Here is a 26,514-nt window from a genome sequence, read left to right as displayed (position 1 = left end):
TGGTTTTCACAAGTTATCTTTAACTTGCATGTGTGTTTGTAGATCTACAGTAAATTATAATTAACAGCATTTGATACATTGCAGGTCATAGCTTTCATATTGCACCAAAGAAAAGGGTTAGGGTTAGCAAAAAAAAAAAGCAAAAGTGAGAAGCCCTAGACCACATCACAAAGCATACGAGGAAATTCAACCACAAACTATAAGAAATGCACTGTAATAAGATGCAGGATGTTGACTGAGACTCCTTTTTTTTCAACAGAATCTCTTTTATTTTGTTTTTTAACTGCACAGGAAATGGTGAATCAGGTTTTTAGGAAAGTCCCCTTTATTCTAACTAAATACATCTTTCTTGTAACTTAAAATTCACACAGACTGTAAGGTTCATAACTGTTCTGAAGCCATCAGGCAAACCTTATTCGAGCACCCCAATAGCACTTTTTTATGGAACCATTTGTCCACAAGGCTTCAGTTATGTGACCAGACAAAAGGCCTTACTGCATATGAGAAACTTTTTTTTTTTTTTCATCAAATTTCAGAAAGTTTGTGGAAAATGTAAAAGGCTGAAAAATCTAGAGGAGCCATTCATCTTCAGAACACACCCTGGTTAAACATAACAAATTCAGAATTTAGGTTTCTAGGTGTAAAACAAGAGCATTTAAGATCTATTGCCATCAGAAATTATATTTGAATGTCACTGTATTCCTCCGTTTAAAATACTTTGTTAATTCAGGGGACATCTTCCACCTTTCAGCCCTGTGAGGAATATGACTGAACATTAATACAAGTTGTGGCTCTGAAATGAAAAGAAAGAAACAGGTAAGGAAATACCTGTCAAACATAACAGGGTTGCAAGACCATCACATTAAACAATGTTTCAAAAACTGACCCGTGATAAAATAGTATTTATTTTTTCATACATATACTTCATTTGTAGACGATTTCACTGCATGGGGTACTCTAAATATGTCATGAGTGTCTGAAAAACTTAGTAGTGTTTTGACTCAGAGGGGGTTTCAAAATGTTTCATGTTTACATTTTGTAAAAATCAATCGTCTCTCCAAGACAAAAAACTACAAGGCTAAAGGTGGTATTAGAAATTAAGCACCAAACAATTATCTTTCCATTCAGTATAAATGGAAACATTGTGCAACCTGTTCAATGACCATAATGAACATGGCAAAAAATGTGTAAATCTGATCATTAGACACTAATTACTCAAATGCAATCTGGACCCACGTGTTGTTGTGTCTTTTTTTGTAGAACCGTTGATCCATAAAAGATCATCGGAATGATATTATAATAAGTCTGTGGTTCCCTTCACCAGCATTTATACAATCTGAGTCTAGTGATTTGACTTAGCAATATATTGAGCTATTATATGACCATATCTCTATATAATAAAACAAAAATGAAGCAAAAATCCTTATTGTTAAGCTCTGTTATCAGTAATAGACCGATGTTTCTGTATGTTCTAGCTATATTCTCATGTACAAATATTCATATCAAAAGTTATACAGCACAATTCTCACCATTTTCCTTTACAAGAACTCTGATTAGTGAACATTAAATGATTCACAAGTTTAGATGAAACCAAAACAAAATGGTGCCGGCCTCAGTAAATAAAATATAGATATAACAAACACGTAACTAAAATCTGCTTCAGGCACAACTTAAATAAAGGCATTTGTGAAATTATCATATCAAATATGGCGCTAATGTCCAGTATCCATAGGCTTAAAACAAAAAATGCTATGACCACTTTTATTTACAAACAGCTAAAATCTCTGAAAGATTCATGCTTCACTTCACAACCTGAATTTGTCCTTAAAGTGCATGCAATAATAAGCAGTTTTACCGAGTGGGATCTTGAATTGTGATAAGATAAACGGGTTGATCAAGCCAACGCCAACTGATCCTACATATCAAATAAAAGAAAAGGTAAGAACTGTTGCCTACTAAAGTGAAGGACCACAGTATACTGTATGCATAAGCACAATATGGAAGAATGACGAAAGAAAAATATTTTAAAAAATGAATAAACTCTGACTTTATCCAGTGACCCCATACAGTAATATTCACATTCAGTGCAAAAAATAAAATAAAAAGAATGAAATAAATAGAAAAAACTGAAATAAAACTAATTTAAAAAAAAAAAAGACAAAGCAGCTTAACACCACGGGGGAGTCCGCAGCTCACATTCCACAGTGTCCCTCCATGTAACACACATTAAGCATCATATGAACATGATGGGTTTCTACTTAAACATATCAAAGTGCCCATATTACTAAAATTTCCTGATTTATTCATTTCATACCAAAAGGAGGAAATGGCATGGAGGAAAGAGTCTGTTATTTTTAACACTTAAGTTTTGAGTTACACTGACTAGGTTTGATTTTTATTGACACGTTGTTGCAGATTCTTTTGTTTTACTTTCCCCCTTCAAGTTTCACACAAGAAGTTCTCATTGCACGTAACACCTCGATTCAAAGATGCACTATCTAAGAGAGAAGAAAAGCAATGGAGAAAGTTATCCAGCTTTGTCACCATGGATGTGACAAACGGTCAAGTCGATATGAAAAGGGCACAGATATGTTGTCCTCTAAAGATAAGTCCACTTTCATCTGTTGTCTTCTTTGGGGAAGTCCAGAGATCCCAGGCTTCCAAAGCTGAGACTTCTACTTTCTGTGTCAAAAGCGTTAATTTCTCTGTCCTGACGTTCCAACAAGTGCTTGATCCTTTCAGTACGTTCCTTCTGAAGTGCGGCCAGTTCCTCCTCAATCTGCAATCGAATAAAACATGATGGTATTTATTTCGTTAGATTGAAACTAAAATTGAGCTTGCGTTTTGCCCTGATAGCGACGTAGCATTGTTGTCGCCAACTCTGACACTCTCACTGTACAAAATCATAAAAGCTACTTGCCAGATTGCCGTGAAATTTAATATGTATATTCATGGTTCCTAAAGTATTATCTTACTGTCAGTGGTAGCTCTCGTGACCTTTAGTGACACCTCTAAAGCTGAAACGATTAGTTGATATGTCAATCAACACAGACTTATTCTCCAACTATTTTAATCATTGATTCAAATCATTTAAGTCATTTTTAAGCAAAATTGCCAGACATTAATGAGTCCAGCTGCTAGTTGCATTTGCAGTTTCAGTCTTAGCCATCTCATACTGAATTGCCACTTTTACTAAAGAAACTTTTGAAAAAATCCAGTAAGCAGGTTGGAATACTGTACTGTACAATATGCTTGCTCATGCTCCCTAGTGGATGAGCCCTTTCCACTTTGTACTCTCTCATAGCTTTAATGCACCATCGCCCCTTGGGCCAAAAACATCAGCTTTGCACACAACATAATCTAGAATCATTAATAATCATCTGTGAATGACTTTTTGTCAAGTAATTTGTTCATGCAGACCCCATAAAACTTATAAAACATGAAACATTTCCTTATTTGGTTTAATAACAATGCCTAATGATTATTTCCGTATTTTGTCACCGTCATCTAATGTGCAAGCCCTGTTTAAAGCAAAGTGTTACAACTTAAGTTCTTTTCTGCATATATGGTTTTAATAAGGTAAGGAGAAAAGTAAGGCCAAGTGTCTACAGCCACGCTAGCAACTCTGTGAGGCTGTACTTTGACACAGCAGTGCTTTGAGCTACATGCCATAGTCAACACGCTTGTAATGCTAACATGCTTGCAATGACAATGTAAACATTCTGATGCTAAGCAGGTATCATGTTTACCATTTTCAACATCTTAGTTCACCATGTTAACATGCTAACATTTGCTAATTAGCCCAAAACACAAAGCGCGCCTGAGGCTGATGGGAATTTTGTTATTTTTGAAGGTATGTAGTTATTAACCAAAGTATTGAACAAATTCAAATTTTTACTGATGATGGCCCCCAAATCCTGATGGGGGCATGAATGTCTGCATTACATTTCATAGTAATACATCCAGTAATCACTAACAATCACACATCAAAAAGCTGATGGGCTAGAAAGGTCAGAGATCACTAAAGACAGTAGGTTTCGTCCTCTGGGGACCATAAATGTCTGTACTATATTTCATGGCAATCCATCTAAAAGTTGTTAAGATTTTTCAGTCTGGGCCGGAGTGATGGACCGACAACCTGACAGACATGGCCTTCCATTGCCATCAGCATGGCTAAAAGTATCTGACTATATTGATTTTGCAATGATTGTATTTCACACATACCGGATTGGGGACTATGGGATCCCTCACAATGTGAAAGTAAAGCCAGTGTCAACAAAACAAAACGGTTAATAGAGGCCTTTGAATGAACCTTTTAAAAGTATCCTTGACTTTTCCTCTAACACCATCCCCCAAGAACAAACTTTTTTGTATTTATTTATTTATATGGATTTTTATCCAGTTTGGAATCCTCAATTTCCTACACACGACAGTCCTTTTTATCAACTCTACTGTTGACCTGGGGAGGGCTGCAGGGCTCTGATGTCACCAGCCACTTCTTTTCACCTGCCAGCAATCAGATCCACAAGTAGGGCAACACCCAACCTTTGCAGATATCCCAACCAACCACTAGGAGTTGATGAATATTTATCTATCTGCCTACCTATGCCGTGGTAATTTCTTCAGTTTGGCTGCATTTATTTCAAGTATTTCAGAATGGCTTCCATCTTAAACCTACCTTCTGTTCAAGGTGCGCTCTGCGTATGGAGACCTTCTGCTCAAGTTTCTGCTGCTCTCGCTCATGTTGGGTCTCCATCTGTGACTTGGTTTTTCTCTGGTAGGCGTCCAGGAGCTCCATCTCTTGCTTCAGCTGCTGCTTCAGAGCTTGGCACTCTGTTTCCTGCTCTGCTTCTAATCGCATCTAAAGCCCCAGCGAGACAAAGGTAGTCACAAACACATTAGCAGCAAGCCTAGGTTTGGCCTCATTTATCAAACTGCAGGCCAACAGTTTTTAGCAAGTATTAAACAGCGTTCTAGATTTTCAAATGCATGATGTAGTTGGCAAAAACTGATGCACATATAGTGGACACTGTTACCACTAGGTTAATGTGAAGTGCAAATGTGTTGTACTAAGAAATATACAAGGTTATGAGTCCCACTTTTGCTACGCTTGACAAGATTCTTCAGGATCCTCATACCGCTTGTGAAGCCATCATTTCATTGATGCTCTGCTCGTACTGCTCAGCCAGTATAGCCAGCTTGCGTGTCTGCTCCTCTTTCAGGCTCTTTAGGATGGTTTTATGGTCGCCTTTGGGGGAGACCTCTAGCTGATGGTTCCTAAGAGCTTTGTACTGCTTGTTCTGCACCTTGCATGTATCCTGGAACTGTTTCTTGATCTGCATCTCCAGCGTCTGCAGAGAGTTAAAATAGAAATTAAAAAAAAATGTTATTGTCCTGTCCTCTCATGTTACATTCAGACAATTGGTAAAACACGATTAATCAAAAGTCATCCGAATACGGCACAAAACATTTTTTGGTGCTGGTTCATTTTGTTATGGATGCAAAATAAATCCTACTGAACAGTTAGTTATATGACTCCCTTTCAATATCTTTCTTAATTTATCTGATTGATTCATTTAGTATGTGGAGTCCAGACAACTTGTATGAATTTAATTTCACTTTGGCCTCAAGCTACCCTTAAATTTGGAATAAATAATTTTAAAGTGAATAAAGTGGTATTAATAATTAATTCATATATGAATTTATTTTTTGCAGTGCCCTTGAACATTTCAGTTTGCATAAGTGAGCTTTCACTTCTCCTCTGTACTGTGGCTTAAACAAAAAAAAACTGTCAATTAATAGATAAAGAGGGTGGAAATATTCATATTTGTTAGAGATATAACAGCAATGTTTTGGAAGAAGCAGTTCTCATGGCAACATGGTTGATGTTTTGTTTTCTATTTGAAAATTTAGAATATGAATACAAAGTACATTTTCGGTCTACCAAATGTCTAAAGTGCAGGATGGTAGAGTGGACAGATGTACAGTACCTGCAGAGCTTTCATTTTAAACCCAATATGTTACCCTTCTATCATGAACCATTTGCCGTTAAGCAAACCTTTCTTGAAATGAAGTTAACTGGATATTAACTCACTAAATAACCATGCACAGTACAGTGGCAAAGAAAATTCTCCATGCACCTTGAGGTTTCTGGGCTGCTGCCGCTGCTCCAGACTGTGTTTCCTGTGTAGTTCTCTCTGCCGCCGGCCGTTGTACTCCTCCTGGTTTTCGAGCTCTGTCTGGTGCTGCAACCGCATGAGTTCAACACGCAGCTTCTGTAGCATCTGCAACTGCCTTCGCTCCAGGTCCTGGGTGGACTCGTCCTGCCGGATCATCAGGGCATGTTCCATCTCCTTCTGGGTCCTCTTCTTGTTCAGCTCCTGGGAAAAGAAGTTTGACGTAATTCCATTTTTAATACCAAAATACGAAATTTCTGCTTTCCACAATTTTCTAAGGCTGGTTCATTTACTTTGTGGAGAAATCTTTGTACTTCTTCTGCTTCATGTGAGCACTACATTGCACAAATAGTATTTGCTTATGATATTCTTCTAGACCACCTGTGCAGAGTATCACTTCACGGGTGCCATCGGTTCATTTTGATGTCCTTTTCTTTTCAACTTCACATGCTAGTTTTTCACAATATAGTCTTTTATACATCTATGCAGATGACATACAAATTTAAATTGTAGTAAGTAACAATCACTGGGTTTCCCAAGGAAATTGTTTCTTAAAAGAGAAAATTCTGCATTTGTAGCTTACTCAGTGGACCGATGCCTTATTTAATCTCACTTTTTCAAGTTTTAGAAAGAAATGGTTTCTTAAGCTCGAGATTGAAAATATTTTATAGGGTTTGAATGAAGTGTCCTAAAGGCCACTGTGTTTATTGTCTTGTTCAATCCCTTTCTTACTGAGAAGGACTAGCTTTCCACTCAACAATGCCTTTTCCCTGACAATTAAATAAATCAAAAGTCATCCGTATAAAAGAATTTAGCTTTCTGTGGAATCTGGTCTTGTTTTGGTCATAACAATGTCCATTTTACAAAATGTTCTTGTGTCTAAACATCTTTTGTGACTGCATTTTTTCATTTTTTTTATTTTTTCTTACACATATTGTTATTTAATGTCATGAAGTCTCACTACCTCTCTCAGCTGCTCCTGCTCAAACTCATGCCTTCGGATCAGGCTCCGGCGTTTGAGGGCCCTGCAGCTCCGGTCGTAGACCAGCCTCTGCTGGGCCAGCAGATGAGCTTCCTCCTCAGCCTGAGAGCGCTGCATTGTTTCTTTGTGCCTGGACAGACGCTCCTGCTTCTCCTCCTTGGGTGTGCAAGGGTCTTCATTCATCTCCTTAACACATAAAAAACACAAAAATTTCGGAACACAGTGAGTAGAGTTTGTATGATCTGAAGACAATCTCATTGAAATTGTCTGAGAATATGTGTTGCATATTTAAGAGATGTATAAGTTCATAAATTTTGTATTTTGTTTGTTTACGATATTTACTTCTTTGATCTTCTCTTTGCACAGCCTGTACTCCTTTTTCTGGTTCTCTAAGAAAGTAGTCAGCTCTTTCTTTTGCTGAGCAACAATCTGTTGCTGGATCCTCCTCTCTTCTGCTGCAACTGACTTCATCTGTGAGGAGACATTAAAGTGTTAGAATGATCACCCAAAAATGCCTGTACAAACACTGTGTGACTTAAAGTGAATGAAACCACACTGTAGTTTCCACATCATTCATAAGTAACACCTGCTTTAGAGGCTGTACCTCTTTGTCCGTTTGAGCAGCGTGGCGTTTGGCCAGTCTTTCCAGCTCAATGTAAGTGTTGTTCGCATGTGTCTCTAATTCCTTCTGCAGCCGGAGCCTATGCTCATCCATCTCGGCCTTTAGCCTGTTCTCCAGGGCGATCAGCTGCTTCTGGTGCTGCCGCCGCATGCGCTTATACCCAGACATCTGCTCCCGCAGCTCAAAGTCCTGCTCATGCTCCTGGATCTACCTGAAGACCTACACAGAGGAACACAGGAGGCAGGAAGTGAGAAACAACTGCCACAGTGGAGACAGAAAAACAGAAGAGAGACAGCTGGTAAGTCAGAGACTGTGGCCTCAACACAGACCACATACATTACAGTGGCAATGAACAATCCTTTCAAAGAAAAGTAATCAGTTCTCAGATTACTAGACTAACCTAATAATTTAAAAAGGGGTTATATGTGACACAAAAATCTCAGTGGAATCAATTTAAGAGCCTCTGCTGTTTAATCCCATTTAAAATTCTGCATAGAGTAACTCATGATAATGTCAAGCAACATGAATTAATCAGTCAATACCTCCAGTGTCCTTTCCAATAAGCAAGTAATAGCTATATGATGTAAAGATTAGGATCAAGACCAGTCAGTGAGACAACAATCTAAAATGACCATTGAGAGAAGACGTGGAAACACACCTTTTAAAATCTATGACATAAATGAAATCTCATTGGTAATAGAAGGAAGAGATTTACATGGAATACATATAAATGCAATGCACACACATAAAAGCAGAGGCAGAGAGAGAAGCTGAGGATGGAAAAAATGACATCCATTAACAGGATCTGGTTGCCATGACTACAGATGTACAGCTGAGAACGCAGACACCCCTTCCCTCCCCTCCTCACCCAGCGCGCCCCCCCCTCACCCCCCCACAAGCACGCACACACATACACAAACATGCGCGCGCGTCGCACGCACGCACGCACACACACACACACACACACACACGTATTTTTATGCAAACGATGGAGAGAGGGAGCTGCGTACCAAAGATGCTGATTTGATGGTTGCAATGTGTTCACAGATCTTGCAGTCGAGAGACCGGCTCTTGTGAGAAGTAGGCCGCAGCTCTGGCCTGGTGTCCCTGTGCACAGCCTCATCCCTCACGCAAGCATGGTCCTGCAGGGGGGGAGGAAAAGGAGGAGATAGTGGGGCTGGGTGCTTCCCAGGCCCTCCGCACTCGCTGTTTCTGCTAGAGCTGCTATTACTGCCGAATCTCCCTGAATGCAGCACACATCCAGCGTTAAATGCATCCTTCCCCTGCTTGTTCCCCCGCTACTGTCTGCAAGTCCTTCCTATGAGAGAAAAGGGCATTGCCAAACAATTGCAGGCACCACCGAGGAGGCAGCTACTGGATGTAGTCGTTTTTTTCTGGCGTCCCCCTCTTCCCAAAGAGGAGAAACCAAATGGCTCCGGTGGATAAGGGTGAATTATGCAATGCCTACCATTGATAATCGGAGAAAGAAAGCACAGGGATGTATTTCACTGCCACTCTTCTTTTCCGTTTCAAAATGCAGGAAATGTTTGGGAGAAGAAATACTTTTCCTGTGTTCCCATGATCGCATGTTGTACCATATTTAAAATTTTTTGAATCAGATAAAGCACATCCAAGCATGGTTTTTCCTCGAATATGTCGCTTGATGATCCGTTTGTATTCCACTCGAATTTCTGTCCTACATTTACAGCGCACTTGGTCATGGTAGGTGGTTCTGGTGCCTTCTATTCATCTCTTTCCTCTGTCCCTCTTCTACACTCCCCCTTCCTTTAAAGAGATACAGCAATACTACAGGCACATCTCAGAAAGCCTGAAGCTATTCAAAATCATAAATGTCAATAATGAAATGAAATTATAGGGGAAGAACAATGTCCACTTTATGTAGATATCACATATGTAAATCGTTTTTTGTAAAAATGTATACAAATTACATTATTATTATTGTTATTATTATTATTATTGTTGTTATTATTATTATTATTATTATTATTATTATTATTATTATTATTATTATTATTATACATTTTCAACTAATCCCCCCCTTTTTCAAATCCCACATCAAATTACATCAAACCTATAGACTAATAGAGCAGCTTCTATGATACTTTTTCAAAACTCCTTTTGAAAATGGGAAAATAAGACCCACATTCAGATCAAAAAACATCCTCTGTGAACTGTGAAGATTACTCATATTTTGCAGTTATAATGAAGCAAAGACACTTAAACCATAAACCTGAATATTTTTGACTTCTATTGTTCCTATTGCTGCTTCATGAGGCTGCTGGAGAGTGACACAGACAAACATTTAAATCCAGTCTCTCCCCATGGTTCTGAATATATCTCATTGTATCAAATGCATAGTGTCCATCACCAGTACTGCTGCCGCTACCACCAGCACTATTATTATTACTTCTATGACTACTGCAAACACAAAGTACGCCTTGGCAACCATGCAGTACACCAACCACAGGAAATTACCATGACAACCACCTCATACACCCTACTAACCACCTACAAACACCTTAGCAACCACTTAACAACCACCTAGTACTACCCTAGCAACCCTGCAAAACATCCAAGCAACCAACTACCAGCTACCTTGAAATGCCCTAACAACCCTGCCAGACATTTAAAACACCATAGCAACCACCCATGAACAAGCAACAAACACAGAAAAAACATCTAGTGACATGCTAGTAGTCACATAGAAACCACCTAGCAGTCCCCTATCAATCACTTACAGCAACATCTCAATACAAATTTTCTTCTGCCTGAGGCATGCTTACATTTTCTTTGACGTTTTTTACTTTTTCTGGTTTGTGCTGCTGCGGGTCTAACTCCTATACAACTATTGTGTTAGCTGGCACTGTGAAAACAGGCTCTGGGTTTCAGGTTTGCTCCACCTAGATGTTTGCTTTGCTTTATAATATTCAAGTATTAAATTTCACATTTTAAATCACTATACTTTAACCTGCATAAATCCCAATTCAGCTTAGAGATATTGTCACAGACCAAAGTATATACACACCATAAAATGGACTTTGAATTGTATTCGTGAGGGGTCCAGCTGTATATTTGTTTGAAGTGGAACATGTCCTGAGGTGTTGTTTGGTCTTCTGTTACTGAGCACGTTTTTTTGGCTTGAGACCTCAAAGGTCTAGTGATCAAATATATATAGTGTACATGCTGGTGACTGTGAGGTTGATGATGGATGGTGGAAGGAGGCTAGGATATCTGAAACTTCTGTACATGAACATCAGTGACAGGGCTGCGACAGAGAAGGCCTTGACTAGATGAGGTGCACAGAGCCACCATTGGATGGTGTTGGACAAAGCTATTGTCCGAGCTGAATTCACAACATTTTAAGATCTTCTTTATTTAAAATGACACATCATTAAACATATCTTAATGACAAACCAAAACAAGAACTGGAAAATATTACTGTGAAGAACCAGTGTGGTAGTATTGCGGAGAGAGTCTGTAAGTTCTCTCTGCAGTGTCAGTTTGAAGAGGCATTTGTCTTTAGAGATGGTTGTATGGTTAGGTTCTCTGCTTGTGGAGACTGCCACTCTTACGTTTCGTATTCACACGTTGCCATTTTATAATGTACGCAAAAATCAGTTAAAAAAAAAACACCTTTAGTTAATTCATCAAACTGCTCTTCAATGATTTCGTAAGTATTTGCATTTCATAGCTGACCACTGGTTGGATAATCAACAAATAAAGCCAAGAAAGAAATCAAATAATCAGAATCAGTTATATTTGTGTATGTATTATCACTGTAACTTCTTTATTTTCAACAGTTATTTGCGTTACTGCATTTATCCATGTGATGGCACACAGGACAGGAACTTATTTACGTTACCATGTAATACCCTAATCGAACACTAGATGTCACTGTTTACTTTTTAATGATTTTGTCTCCATCAGATGAGATCACCACCCGAATTTAGCTCTTGACCCTTTCAACCTCCATGGCATTTGCAGAGATGAAACTGATTATGTACATGAAAGTGTAATTTCGCACTAATGGAATAACTTTATTTCATTCCCCTTTATGCTTTTTTTTTTTACTTTGACATTTTGCATCATGTCTCACATTTAGGGATTTTAGTTGGAGTATAAAACATGAATCTGAACTGGGTCTTTTAGGATAATTTGGTGTGATAAACCCTCTAACAGGTGATTAGTAAGATCTACATTGGCTGATTATTGGCTGGTCATTGAGACAAGTTGTTGACAACGGGCTACATGGATAAATAAAATAAATACCATTCACAGAACCGTCTCGTGAAGAGGAAAAAAATGGCTGAATATTACAGTAAATAGGATCGCCGCGCCCACTGTCAGTGAACCATTTGACAAGTATTTTTGGCATGCCATAAGAAATAGACAAACAATGGATGAACAAATAATACAGATTAAACTGGTTCCTACTAATTTTATAATCTCCTAATGAATGCATCAGCAATGAAAGGAGAAAATCATGTTCTTTTTTTATTTGTATGACAGGAGCTGTTTAATACATTTGTTGAAGATTATAATATATCAAGACAGCTTCATAAGGCTGGTTATTGATGACATTAATGTACAACTTCCAGTACAAATGCACAAAATGAATCTGTACTGTGGCTTTTCCAGTGTTTCTCTGCCTCAAAAGCAAAATAAAACTCAACCCAATTAATTTTAGTGCCCTATTATAGAGAAGAAATGATGACATTAGAAGTGCATGAAAAACTACTAACCATGTTGTATTTGAAATGCCAGGCCATGCAAAAGTTATTCCTCATTTTCAACGTATGTTCTGTTTTGCTTTGATGAATTTGCATTTCATTTTAAGACAAAAAGTAACTGTGACATGGTTACTGCAGTGGTGATACTGCATTACAGGTAATGCAGACAGTATCTCATGTCAGGTAAACAAGCTTTTTGTTACAGTAAATCCCTTTTAGTAAGCTTTAGCAAACTGTTTTTTCTTCTTCATGTCAGTGCTACTAAGGTTGCTACGCACAACTTGGGCTACGTCTGAGAACAGTTTCAGGTTCTGCTCACTGGTTTCACTTTTCACCATCCTCCCTCTGTCTGATCTGAACAGGTATGACAAGTTCATTGGCCAGGTGGCCAATGGATGTCCCAGGAGCAGGAGCCTCTACAGACAGGACTCCGTCGCCAGACAACGATGAACTGATGTGCTTCAAGTCCACCCCCTGCAGCAACCTTGAGCAAATGACGAGAATATTTATCAGCAAACTACACGTCAACTCAAGCAAATTGCAGTCATTGCATAGTTGAGCAAACTTTTCTTTGTTACCTCTGTGTGTACATTTCTCTGTTGGCAGATCAGTTTAGCCAGTGTCAATATGTGGCCCCTGTTGCTCCAGGATACCTTATCATCATGTGTTTTTATGGACCTCTTACCTTATGAAATGTTCAGCATTTGTTTGCTTTAGTAGGACTGCTAATACAATAGACTGCATGTTTAATGTGAAATTATTCAAATTTTTTTCTCAAAATTTTTCATATTCTCCGAGACAACCTACTTATATTTCCGAGTGAAGCATCTTGAAACCAATCCATGCTCATCTTGCCTCTCTTCATGCTTTCCTTGAAATGAAACACAGAAATAGTAACAAATACAAAATGTAAAAATAATAAATAGCATAGCAGCCCATTCACAACTTGCTATGATGCTTTTACTTAGTTTTCATCACATAATTCATCTCAAATCTAGCTTGTGGTCAATCAAATGAGCACGTGCAGTACCTGATATTTGCAGGTAGCCCTCCTTTGTTGTGATTGTAATCTCCTCAGGCGAGAAGTGATTGACATCCAGGTTAATCTTCCAGCTGTCCTGCCCTGTTCGGATCTCTGACACTCCACTTGTCAGTTGTCTCAGGTCCTTTTGGTTCAACGCCGCAGGGTGCTGAGCTCTGAATGGGGGCAGAAGGGGTATTTGTGTGTACCCTGGCCAGGAGAATGTTGCCAGTCTCTTCTTCGCCCAGTCTATCCAGTCCAGATCACTAGGCTCCAGGAAAGGAGGGAGGCCAAAATCCTGCGCAAAGATGCGGCTCGGCTGCGTCCAGTCCGGGAAAGGATCCCAGCTGACATCTCGGCGGAAAATGGGGCGAGATAATATTTTATTTTTTTCACCCATATCCTAGAAAATAAGCTCAGAAGGAAGGAAAGGGATGGTGAAACTGCAAAGCCTGTAGCTCCACCCCGACAAACAAGTCTAGATTGATGACCTGGACAATTCGCAATAGGGCGGCTGTATTTTTAATCTCAAACACTAACAAAAGTGAGCAGGAGGTGTGAGGAAAAGGCTGATTTGGCATCGGCAATGCTCCACTCACACACTTTATATACCCAGCTGATTCATTTTAAGGCTTGTCCAGCAGTAAGTGTGATCTAAGGGATGGGAGTGTATTGGTATGTCCTGGGCTGGGATGTTAGTCCTCCGTTGCCCTGGAACCTGGAGAGGATAATGCTAATTATTTGTATTTATATCGCTGGAGTGTCTGTGGCAAGTTGTCGGTGAATGACTTTGGAGGCAGCAAGTGGACAGTTTATTCAGCAGTGGCCTCTGCAGTCTTGTCACACACTGGTGTTCTTTGTCCATAGAAATCACAGCCTTGTGTTATGTGAGGGAACAGCACGTACGTTCAGAGTCACACCGTAAACAACGGAGTTTTTTAACCCAAGACTGAAGGAAAAACTCAAAACCCAACAAACATTATCGTATGATGAGTATGGAGGGCAAATGATTCTATGTTATCACAATAAGGATGTGTTTACATCCAGGACAAAGTGATGGACTGAAAGACTAATGCAGTCGTGTGGTGGTGAGGAATTTTACATCTAGAGCTACATGCTCATGAGTGTTATGTTGTACAAATAATGAAACAAGCCTAGGAGGAATAGATCAGTGAGCTATTTCCCATCAGAGAGGAAGGATATTTATTAATGAATATCTGTAGCCTTTCCATCAGCACTCATCCAAAGCATTAGTCAAAGGTATTAACTAAATAAATATTCAGCAATACATGGTAGACAAGTAACTATAGTAACTAAATACATAATGCTTGGAGTGATGCCATTCCCAGAAAATTAAACTATTGATAGCAACAGTATCTTGAATTATCTTACTTACTTTATTTTCAAACCAAAGAATTACTGTACATACATTGTAGGTTATACTGCAAAAGTCTGCAAAATTTTTGAGTTAAATTCGTTGAGTTGAACTTAGGAGAGCTTAACTTTACTCAGATAAATGGATTTAAATTAATTAAATTAAGTTATATTTGCTCCATTAAATTTACTCCATTAAATTACCACATGTACGTACTCGAGTACTCACTCAATTCATTTTAATTGAGTTAAATGAATTAAACTATATTTACTCAATTAAATTACATTAAAGTTAAACTAAACTCAATAATGGGTCTGTCATTTCTCTTGGCTGAAGAATAAAATGGCAGACATTTTTCTAAATGTAAAACGTACTGTAGCATGTCTGAGTGTCGCCATTCAGCCTTTGGTGACATTGTTGTATATAAAACTTCCAGGCTACCTCCCTCAGATGAACAAATTGGTCCAATTAATTTGTTTCAAATCCATGTCAAAAGAAAAATTCATATTCATGATGTGAAAAATTCTAAAAACTATTTTAACGATACAGAAACATTCTGGGAATGTGTGAGATGTGAAGTTGGATATTACATAGTTTTCTGTTTTAAATACTTTAATTTTGAAGTCGACCGCTGAAACAAGTACAATCTTGGACATTGATTAAATAAAAAAAATGTTTAGGCTTTTCAGGAAAAACTGGCTTCATGAATAGGACTATTTATAAATAACCATGACACATACATTTAAGGAACAAATTATAATTCACAAAAGTAAATAAATGCTGGATGTAAATTGAGTAATTTTATTTTATTTAGCTAGTGTGTGTAATTAATGGACACGTGCAGAAATGCATACATTGGATCAGTGAGGCTAAAGGCTAGTTAGAAACTGTGGTGGAATGTTACATTTCCGATATCTGAGTTGTTTGGCCCCTTGGTCGGCCATGTAATATATGATAATATATGCACAGTATAAGAAGAAAATCATAGAGTCTTAAGTATACGACATAAACTGCAGTATATCTTTTTTTAGATCGATATTTCTTTATAAGAATAACTTTATTGTCCAACAAATTTGAAAATAACAAACCTTGTTAACAATATTCATCAGCATTTGAGGACAATAAACACATAATACATACACAGCACAGAATTCAGTTAACTTTACAGTTTCAGTTCTTGTTTAAACACACAGGTGATCTGAAGAGCTGACCAAAGATTTTCTTTTTATTCAGCAGCTCACACACTTAAATCTCTATGGATATTTTCACTGTATGACTTAAATAATAATGGAGTGTTTCAACAGTTGCAAGGTAGAACTTTGCTCCATGTTTGACAGGGTTTTTATCAGTTATTGTTAATTTATTGAACAGACCTACAGTATGTTTTGAATGAGGCTACCTGTGACTTACTGTGAAGATGAACTCACAAAACCTTCATCAACAAAGTGTTTTTGCTTTACAATAAACCTAAAGCTCCATTTTTTAGCCCAGAGTTCTAGTCAGTAACAATGGGTGCGGTCAAAAGTGCAACACAGGTTAAAATTTCAACCTATCAAAGTAAATCCAACAATACTTGGACAATATTCTGCCATGGAAGATGTAGTGTGTAGTAACTCTTTAGCTGTGCAGGGGCCTTTGTTCAACCTTACAATATATATCAAAATAAGCTATCGCTTTAGTATTATGTAAGCATGTATTTATATATGTATTCATCTTAAAGTTTTTCATTTTTCAGTATGTGAAGACATGAACAGGTACAGTATGACAGGGAGGCAAAAATTATGGTTAGAAGGTCTCAGGTTTCACTGAGCGTGCAGTTTTTCTGAAATTAAAAAAATAAGAAAGAAAAAGAGAGAAAATTCACTTTCATTTCATAGCAGGAAACTACAACACACAGCCTATCTGTCACACCTTTTCCATTTGAAGTAAATTATTTAATTCATTTTACAAATGTAGGTTTTAAATACTGTACCGCACCTTTTCTGTTGTCTGGAGTGGAGTACAATTGTTGTTATGATTACAATCAATGCTACAGCTCCAATGACTGAACCAGCCACAATTCCTGCAAGATTACCTGGAACATGAGAAAGGTGTATTTAAACCAGAAGCTCTCAACAGGATCAAAACCATTTATTAAGATTGGGTGGGTTTGACTTATTAATTTATTTATTTTGCCTTAACTAGATAGTTTAGGTCATAGATTTAGACAGGAAGAGAAGACATGCAACAAAGGTCCCCAACCAGAAACAACATTTGATTCAATTTCACAACACACCCAGCACGTTCTCAAAATGAAAATTGTTTTGATCACAAGAAAAGTACTAAGTCTTTATTTGCATACACCGATGAATTAAGCTACTCTGTTCACACATTCTTTATATTTTAGTTGTTATTTAGTATTATTATTAGTTGTTTGATTGTTTTCTTGTTTAACTTGGTGGCACATATTGGATAAATGTTGTACCGCTGTCTCTTATGGAAAGTTTGTATGTAGTGTTCCAGTGGAGAAGACCCAGGCAGTGAAGAGCACATCCTTATGCTAGAAGATCCTGGGGCACTCCTTTTGAATACTTGAGAGCAATGCAAGTAGCTTTAGCTATGCTTATTGTTAGCCATGCTGGTGGCACGGCACTATGGATGGCAATGTCATTTGATCTGATTAAGCTCTCTTTTGGCCGGCCATCACTTTGGTCCACATTTAAATATCTCAAAAATTACTGGACAGATTATTAAATTTGGTAAAGTTATCCATGTTAGCCAGAGGATGAATCCCACTGAGTTTGGTGATTGCCTGACTTTTGTCTAGCGCCAGCATGAGGTTGGCATTTGTAGTTTTGAGTGAAATATCTTGACAGCTACTGGATGGGTTGCCATGAAATTTGGTACAGACATTCACTGTCCCCAGTGGATGAACTATAATCTTTCTGTTGATCCCTTAACTTTTCATTTAGTTCAGCTTAGATTCGAAAAAAAAAAAAGTGTCACCCTCTCAGGCATTGGACTGGCTTGTAAAATTAGTCACTTAAGAGTTGAAGAGGTTTGTCTCCTGGAGTCTAGATTTAACAGTTGAAAAAACGTGTAAGAAGAACAACAGAGGGGAGCTGTGAGATGCAAAAAGTGACACAATTTTATGTGCTAAATGTTTGCACAAATGCAGGCATTCAGTGGCATGAAGAACAAAAAAAGGCGTGGGTCAGCAGCTACTCTTGATTCCGACGAGTTTCAAACTTGGCACACAGAGCGATCCAAGAGTTTTTTGCGCATATATTTAACTTTTAAAATCTTCTCTCTTTTTCTGCATTCGATGCCCCCCCCCTCCTTTTTTTCTGTGAGGAGATCTGTTTATTATAAGACTGGAATAAATCACAACAAAAATGACTGGTAATATGTAAAGGTCCTATTAAGGTGAAAATGGCTGCTTTAACAAAAGAGATTTACGTAACAGTCAGAAAGAAGCACTTTTTAGGTCGACAAAAGTTTTCTTTTTTTTTTTCATTCGTTTTTTTAGCTAGATAGGCCTATATTGTGGTTAAGGAAGGGGTCCTCATAGTGATTAGATGACCCATGGAGTTGTTGCATTGCAAAATTCTTTGTATTTCCAATTTGTTGTGTCCTTTTTTTCTGAGTGGAAAAAAGTTAAAAAGGTCATGAAAATGATTTAATTAACACTTCAGAGCTGATTCAATGGATCACACAATGCTGACAAACACCACACGTGATTTGTGAAGATAAAAATCATTGGACAAGACTGATTTCATGATCTATGCATACTGGGAACCACGCAGCTTGTCTCTTCTCCAGACCACTGGCCATTCCCCTGGCATACGCGTTCTGCCGATCCCTTGAGAGTGTAGCCATCATCGCAGGAGAGTCGAACTTTAGCTCCTTGTAAATATGTGGTCCCGGCCTTCTTCCCATTATTGGGTGGTGAAAGCCAGCCGCAGGATATCACTGCATATTAAGACAATAACTAACACTGTGAAAACACATAAATATTGTACGTAATAAACGGTGGACATTTTCATAGACTTTTTTATCATCTACACCTACCTGGCTTTAGATCATCCACAAGAGAAATGTGACTCTGGAAAGACGCCCTGGTAGCATTTCCCAGTCTTGGACTACGACCTACCAGGATATCATACCTACAGTGCAGAGGAAATGATCAGACAACGAGCTGCTGTAGTCAACAAAATTGAAGGGAAAAAAGTTGAAAATTGAATCATCAGAAGCCGAGATATAATGACTTTTAGTCCCTGTATGAGTCAACCTCTAAAAACACTACATCCTACATTTTCTGTAGTGCAACTCAATAGTCTTTTTAGGAACTCGTTGCCTGGTTAATACCCATTTCTTTCAAATTCCATACACTCGGTTTATAACACAGGCTTTCTGTTATAAATTTGTAGTCCGAGTCAAGATAAACCTGATGACATCACTGTCACATCATCAGGACTTGAACTACTGACTACTTTTTTATCCATTCATTCATTCATTCATTCACTTTTTTTGATAAATCGTTTAGTCTATTACATGTCAGAAAACAGTGAAGAAATTCTCATAACAATTTCTCAGAGCCAAGGTGACGTCTTTGTTGATGTTTTGTTGTATTTGACCAACAATTCAAAGACTTCAAATATTCAATTAATAATGATTCATTACAGAGAAAAGCCGCAAATTCATACACTGGAGAGCTGCACATGGAGAATGATTGGCACCTTTTCGCAACTTATGCTTGAAAAATAACTGAAACAGTTAGTTAGTTGCAGATTATTTTTCTGTCAGTTGACTAACCGTTTCAGCTCTATTTGCTAATTCATTCATTATCATAATGAGTAAAAAGTAAATTAAAGTTTCCCTACGCATACCTGCAGAACTTAGATCCCTCTCCAGAGCATATCTCAGATGCCTGATCAACTAAAGGATCATCTGGACTCTCAGGGACAGCAAACACTGGAATAAAACTGGGGTCATGTCTGGGAGCATAGTAATATGTGTCCAAAAGATATTCAGAGTCATACGTGAACAAGGCAGACTTGTTAGATACAGCCCCTGTAAGACAAAAAGAAAGATGCACAGTTACTACACACAATTGCACCGCTGATGTTTCATAACCTAAGGGGGATTTTCTGAAATGCTGACACCTGTTCTTTGCATGAAGATACAAAAAGAGAAATATGTTTCCCCACCATGGAAGGGGACACGACCCTCACAGGAAGCAGTATGACAAAGAAATGGTGGGCAAAAGGACCTTCAACCTTTGTGAACTGGGTTTAAATCTTCCTGACTCACAGCCTCTCGGTGAGTAAAGAATAGATTTAATACTTCAGTTTTCTCTTTTTAACATGGCCAGAGTCTTGACTTTACTCTTGTAGATGCCAGATGCCAGCCTTGATTAAAGTTGTTTTACTGTGGCTACTCTACCATTTCACCAATAAAATCGTGACTATGTTGTTCCAAATTGGGTGATATCTCGAGTTTTCATCCCATATTACGAGTCTCGGTGAAAGAACGCAATCTTCATGAATATCATACCTACACCTGCAGTCCATGCCCCAAACTTCATGCATGTTTTACTACATTTTTTATGGAGTTTTTTGGAGGATACACAGTGTAACGTATACAGCTCATGTAAAATCGTAGGTTCACAACAGACGAAACACATTTCTTACAGCTTGCCCCGAAGGAGAACAGTTCCTCTGGATTGCTGTGGTTCTGCACAAGTTGACCGTTGCTGAGGACGAGGTCGTCTCCGGCGTCACCGTTCATCTTTCCCAACAATCCGAGAGTAGAGTCTTTGAAGTCTTCTGGCAGGAGCACAGTGGTTGTCATTGTTCCCTCTCCCAGTCGCACTTCCACCCCGGCTCCAGTGGGGAACATCACGGTCACATTTGTTGAGGTAGGAGAAAACACAAACACACCTACAAGAGAGATTTGGTTAAAGTCATAACAAGATTATGTCAAGAACTTGCGTCAAAGGCCCTGAAAGCAAATGTATTTATTAGCAATGGGGATCCCACATGAACTCCCAGTTTCCTCCCAAATTTGGAACAGTTTTCATATTTCTGCCGTAGCAGAGCAAGTGTTCAGATCCTTTTCTTTATTAAAAGTAGTAATACAACAGTGTAAGAATACTGTATTGCAATTAAGGTCCTGCATTCTAAATTTTGCTTAAGTAATAGGAAAGAGGTATTATTAGCAAAGTATACTTAAAGAAGCAAAAGTAAAAGTGGTCATCTTGCAGAAAAATGTCTGCTGTGAGTGTTAAATTAATATCCAGTATATCCTAAAAAAGCGATATTTTTCATTGATGCATTTACTGCATGCGTAAACAGTATTTACAGTTGTAGTCGGTCAAGATGAAGGTAATTTAAACATCTTTATCTGCTGCTGGATAACTGAATCTAAAGGGCATTTTAATTATGGCACTTGAACACAAATACTACGTATACTATACTATACTGCATTTCTGTCTGTGCTGTTTTGTTTGTGCTGGTCACGTACTACTGTGCACCAAATATTGCTACATCCTTTCTGTCAAAATTTGGTGAGTGTTGTGGCGTTGTCACGTAGCAGGTCTTTATTCAAAATAAGAGTGTGGCTGTATTTTTTTTTTTAACCATTTTGTTATGTTTTCCATAAATCTACTCTCAGCTATGGCAATACTGTCAGTATAAAGTGATCACAAGTGTTTTTGTTCTTTTTACACTTTTCTTTTTCACTCCGTTACGAGTCACAAATCCAAAAGTTGACCACAAAGAGAAACTCACTGTGTCACAAATGTGAGGACTGTGTCCAAATTCATACTTACTGTCTAATAAAATGACCAGAGGGAATGCATTTTAGAAAATGTCACCATGAGTAGTAAAATCTGGGTCTCACCATGCAGATCCATCCAGCTCTGCTCAGCAAAGGAGAGGGTCTTTTGATTCTGCAGCACCTCGAGGCTGTTGTGACCACTAACAAGTCGCACCTCAATAACATCAGAGGATGCTTCTTTCATGGCCACAGCTGATAACTGTGTTGCTTTCATTGTGGTTCCTAATAGTGAGAGAACCAGCTTAATGACGCAAGGAAAAGGAATTTTTTTTTTTAATAGTTCATGAGCAGGGTGTATTTCATACATAGAAATATTTGTTATCATTCTTTAGTGGTCGGATTTAGTGATCATTGTTGAGAAAGTTAGAAAACAGTAACTTTTAAAAGCTCAGTCCCTTCAGTAGCTCACCGTTCACAGGTTCCGTTCTGCCTTGGATCGTGAGCTCTCGCTTTGCCGAGGTCACTAAAGTGTATTCCCCTTTGCCGTTGAAGGAGTAGCTGACGCCATCAAAAGTTATGAAGTGGGGATCTCCGAACACCACAGCTAGCATTACACACACACGCGCGCACAAATGATGACTCCACTGTGAACAATAATCTCAAAAACACAGAGACTGCTCCGTGGTTAATGATTCACTCACCTGAGCTGGGTGACTGGTAACGCCTGCAGTCACTGGAGGGCCGGTGTTTGAAGTAGTAAGAGCAGTTGTCCGACCACAGGCAGCAGTAGTAGAAGCTGAGGACGTCATAGACCCAGTGGGACTGTCCAGGAATTCGAGGAGGTCTCTTGTAGGGAGGTGAGCCCCAGTCGTGTGCTCGGTCTGGAGTGCTGCCCCCAATCGAGTCTGCCGTCAGGATCTGAGCACCGGCGCTGTCATAACAACACTGTTGTCCTGCTGCATACTTAGGACTGTTGATACATTTGCAAGTGTCAGTCGGACCTGTGAACTGTGCTGTGGCCATGCTAGCAGCCCTGTGAGGCTGTACTAACGTGAGCTTACAATGACAATGCTAGGATGCTGATGTTGTTTATGCTGACATTTGCTAAGAAAAAAGCAAGACACATGAAGTTCAGATGAGGCTGATGGGAATGTCATTATTCTTTTTTGTGGCGAGGACCCACCTGGCTTGTATAGCCCTCACACAATGAACACTCCCAGGGTGGTAAGTGCAAACACTCCCTTTCTCTATGTCACAGCCATAATCGGTCTGAGGAGAGAGATACAGTGTCTGAGAGCAGGCAGCCAAATGGACATCTGGCTGTGTTCATGTATAAATTGCAGTGCAGGAGATGGTTGCACCAGCTCTTAAACGTAGCCCAGATGTAACCTAAGTGTTTACTAACCGGAGATTTCCAAATCACTAAATTAAAATTACGTTGGACCACACAAACTAGTTTTTACGCAGAGATTTGCCATTACTAAATATTCACCCACAGTCTGACATTTGAAACTGTTGCATATCTGACTGAACCAACGGACAAAACTGACAATAGTGTGTGATAAGATATTAGCAGTTTGATTAAAGAGACTTGACTTGGTAAAGTTTAATGGTGTAAACCGAATCAGTAAATTTCTGGTGTGACACTAGCTAGTACTTAGAACTTAGGAACAACTTTACAAACAAACTTAGTGATGGGTTTACGAACAGCTGGTGCAACCCAGTCCAGAAGCATAACTCTAAAATGGCAAAGGCAACCACTCAGTTATTCAGTTAACTTGTTCACAATTTGACAGCGGTTAATAAGCTACTGCTTCACACTCAATCCTCACCAATACACTAAGTCACTGGCTCCAAACATGCAGTTTTAACCTTAAATTTGTCACTCACCTGCCACTAAAAGCCAGTAATGGCTTTTCCTAACCCTAACATTCAATTTGTAAATTTGATAAAAGGCGATAAGATCTATGCTGAAACATGTTCAGAATATGTGTTCTTGTAAATGCTGTAATTAGAGGAGAGTTCTTTGAGAAAGAGAGACCTTGAAACGACAGTTGATGTTCCACCATATACACTTACAGTAATTACAGACTTTTATCTCTAATTTGGGAGGTAATGATACAAGGTGTGTGTACACGTGCACCTCTCAGCCCACACACAAACGTGGACACACCAGATATAAAGTGGACTGTAGTTTGTGCTTTCTTATGATTGCTTTTATGTGCATGACGCAATTTGAAACATCTCACAGTGATTTTATGCCAGCTTTTATCCATTAAATCTTTATTGCAAGGCTGTTCCAAGCGATTGCAGGCAAAGTTAAATGTGTAACTCTTCACACTTACATGAAACCTCCCGGTGTCTGCTCTCGCTTGAGCCAGAGTGCAGGGGCAGTCTATGATTTCACTGAGGAAGTTGGGCAGCTGATTTTCCAGATGGTCCCATGCTATACATTTCTCCAGGGCCCACATTGCTGAGTTCTGCCTGAACCTCTCTTCCAGATGCCAAGCTAGAGCATGATCCTCAGTCCATGCAGCTTGTACATTCCTAAATGAAACGAATACTGCTGTTAGCTACTTTTTACATTCATTTATTGTTTTTGTTGAAATATCAGACTTAAATAATCAGTTTTTTAATACTAATACATAATTATCTTTGGAGGATTTACATCTTACACATACCACATGCCATCACGGTAGGTACTGGGGCTGATGCGCACAGAGCCAAGCTCCCAACGTGAAAAGTTCTTCTCTGCTGGTTTGGGCAAAAAGCTAAAGGAACCATCGTTGGGCTGATCCTTTGCAAGTGAGTACAGATACTCCCAACCACCTTGCCAGTCGTCTGAATAGGGCTCTCCTGCAGAGAAGCATTTTACAAATATTCAGTATTTTCCCCAGCTAAGTTGGGTCATGTGACCTATGAAGTGTACATACATTAGATCTGTACTCACCGGTCTCCATGTATCCCCAGAGCTCGATATTGACCCTCTCAGCTCTGACCAAAGAAGTATTCCAAGTCATCTCAAGAGTGCCTCCAACATTAGGTGTGCCATAGAAGTGCCATTTTGTTGAGTTGACCAGAGTCGCCTTGAACTGAGGGTCTAACTTGCCAGTATGTACTGTAGCAACAGATTTAAATCAAATAAATCATAAATTAATGTTGTTTCAACACCAAACGGAAAATCGACGTGCTGTTCAATTCTGACAAAGTGTTTTAAGGTGTTACTCATAAGAATATACAGACAATTATAGTACCTGAAAGCCAGGCTCCAACTCTACTGAATGTGTTGCCATTATCTGAGGAGATGTGCAAAGGGACCCATCCTGTTTCATAGAGTAGTGGGGAGATACAATGGCCCCTACTGTTTTCATCCACATACCCCACAGTGTTGGTATTATTGTTGAACCTGCCATTATAATTACAAAAAGAATGATTAGTAAGTTTCTACACTGTACTTCAACTGTATAATGTTCCTGTAATACAAGTAGTATACTTGAGTGTGAAAGTTCAGAAGACCATGAAATGCAGTCGAAAGCTCTGAGGCTTGAAAAAATAAAGTGGATCTTGAGTTAAGATTTTTTTTTTTTCAGGTCAGGTGTTACTAATGTCTGTCAAGTCATTGTACGTATTTCACTTAACCATGATCAGTCAATTAAAGGTACAAGCACAACAGGTTTAGGAACATGTAAACAAGGTATAAAAGGAAGTCTTACCTGCACACAATCTGGGAACTTTTATTGAAGGTTGCATCAAGGACAATAAAATCTGTCCCACCAAAAGTAGTCCCAGAATAAGGAAAGATTTCCACACAGTACTCTTTATAGTCTGTACAGCAGTTCTTCAGAGACGTACACGTTGGGTGACATGAGCAGAAGTCAAGTTTCTCTCCACAGTTTCCCTCACATGTTTGTCCTGTCCAAAAAACAGTCTTAAGTGTGAAGTCTGGAGTGCGCCACCAGTTTCATTTTGAAATCGATACATTAAAAAGCTATGTGTTTATCAATGAATTAAATTAGCATTTAATGAAGCATATTTGAACTTATACCTTAATTCAACAATTGATTAATTAAAATCTGAATAGTTTAGTTTTTTAGACTTATATTGTTCTTTTTGTTATTCAGTTTACTAATATATCTTTATATAATGTTCCACATCATAATTCAGGTATCTCCTGCTTTAACATTTACATTTTATGTTTTGTGATTGCTTTAACTACGCTATCGTGCAATTTTATAATGAGCCATTTCTCTTTTCTCGGTTCTGAGCACATAGAGATTATGTTGATCCTCTCATCTAACTCTGAGTAAGACAGCAGTACAAGGGTAGATTTAAAATGTGACAGATTACACACGATGTAAGTAAAGTTTTAACAATTTAGTAGTTTGCGGATACCTTACCTAATGTCCTAGAGACACATGAAACCAGAAGGAAAAATATTACTGCCGTGAATCTTCCCTCCATGGCAGAGTGACAATGTCATCTAAGGTTTCTGTTGCACACTCCTGGCAGCTTCTACAACTTAGTCCCAGGTAGATATACTCAGCATTTTTCTAAACCTTGGCCCTTTTATCACTGGCATTTACAAACATCGGTCTAATCATCAGCCAGAAGTCATTACAACTGCATCTATCCTCACTCGACTACCTTTGACCATCTCATGCTCATCTTGGCCTATCATACTGTGTTTAAATATCATATATAGATAACTTATTAAGATACGATTATGGAGATAGTAGGTAAACAGAACAAACTTTACTGTATAGAAAATATTCTTCTTGCCAAGTAATATCCATTTACATTGATGAAATATATAGTATACTCTGTATTT

The 26,514-nt window shown here is 38.6% G+C and overlaps 3 protein-coding genes across 3 annotated transcripts; all 3 read right to left on the bottom strand.

Moving 5' to 3' along the window:
• Positions 1–2,617: 2,617 nt before the first annotated feature.
• taok3b (TAO kinase 3b) lies at positions 2,618–7,963 on the bottom strand. The gene is made up of 7 exons (XM_040157716.1): positions 7,763–7,963; positions 7,501–7,629; positions 7,141–7,344; positions 6,141–6,380; positions 5,139–5,351; positions 4,679–4,861; positions 2,618–2,779 (listed from the first exon to the last, which is right to left on the bottom strand). The coding sequence occupies exons 1-7, from the start codon at positions 7,946–7,948 to the stop codon at positions 2,618–2,620; spliced, it is 1,317 nt and encodes a 438-aa protein (XP_040013650.1). The 5' UTR covers positions 7,949–7,963.
• Positions 7,964–12,405: 4,442 nt separating this feature from the next.
• On the bottom strand, positions 12,406–13,952 carry LOC120806569 (heat shock protein beta-1-like). The gene is made up of 3 exons (XM_040157872.1): positions 13,562–13,952; positions 13,339–13,402; positions 12,406–13,015 (listed from the first exon to the last, which is right to left on the bottom strand). Exons 1-3 carry the CDS (start codon positions 13,950–13,952, stop codon positions 12,856–12,858), a joined length of 615 nt encoding a protein of 204 aa, XP_040013806.1. The 3' UTR covers positions 12,406–12,855.
• Positions 13,953–15,981: 2,029 nt separating this feature from the next.
• On the bottom strand, positions 15,982–26,161 carry LOC120806537 (sushi domain-containing protein 2-like). Its single transcript, XM_040157818.1, has 16 exons — positions 26,084–26,161; positions 25,400–25,598; positions 24,941–25,092; positions 24,637–24,804; positions 24,368–24,542; positions 24,032–24,233; positions 22,870–22,955; positions 22,388–22,656; positions 22,156–22,290; positions 21,810–21,968; positions 20,600–20,848; positions 19,796–19,979; positions 18,978–19,072; positions 18,699–18,878; positions 16,905–17,001; positions 15,982–16,749 (listed from the first exon to the last, which is right to left on the bottom strand). Exons 1-16 carry the CDS (start codon positions 26,145–26,147, stop codon positions 16,713–16,715), a joined length of 2,451 nt encoding a protein of 816 aa, XP_040013752.1. The 5' UTR covers positions 26,148–26,161; the 3' UTR covers positions 15,982–16,712.
• Positions 26,162–26,514: the final 353 nt, after the last annotated feature.

This window comes from Xiphias gladius, chromosome 20 (assembly GCF_016859285.1).
Source record: "Xiphias gladius isolate SHS-SW01 ecotype Sanya breed wild chromosome 20, ASM1685928v1, whole genome shotgun sequence".
Lineage (NCBI taxonomy): Eukaryota > Metazoa > Chordata > Actinopteri > Istiophoriformes > Xiphiidae > Xiphias > Xiphias gladius.
The sequence above is the reverse complement of the archived record's forward strand: the minus strand, read 5'-3'. Positions and strand labels throughout refer to the sequence as shown.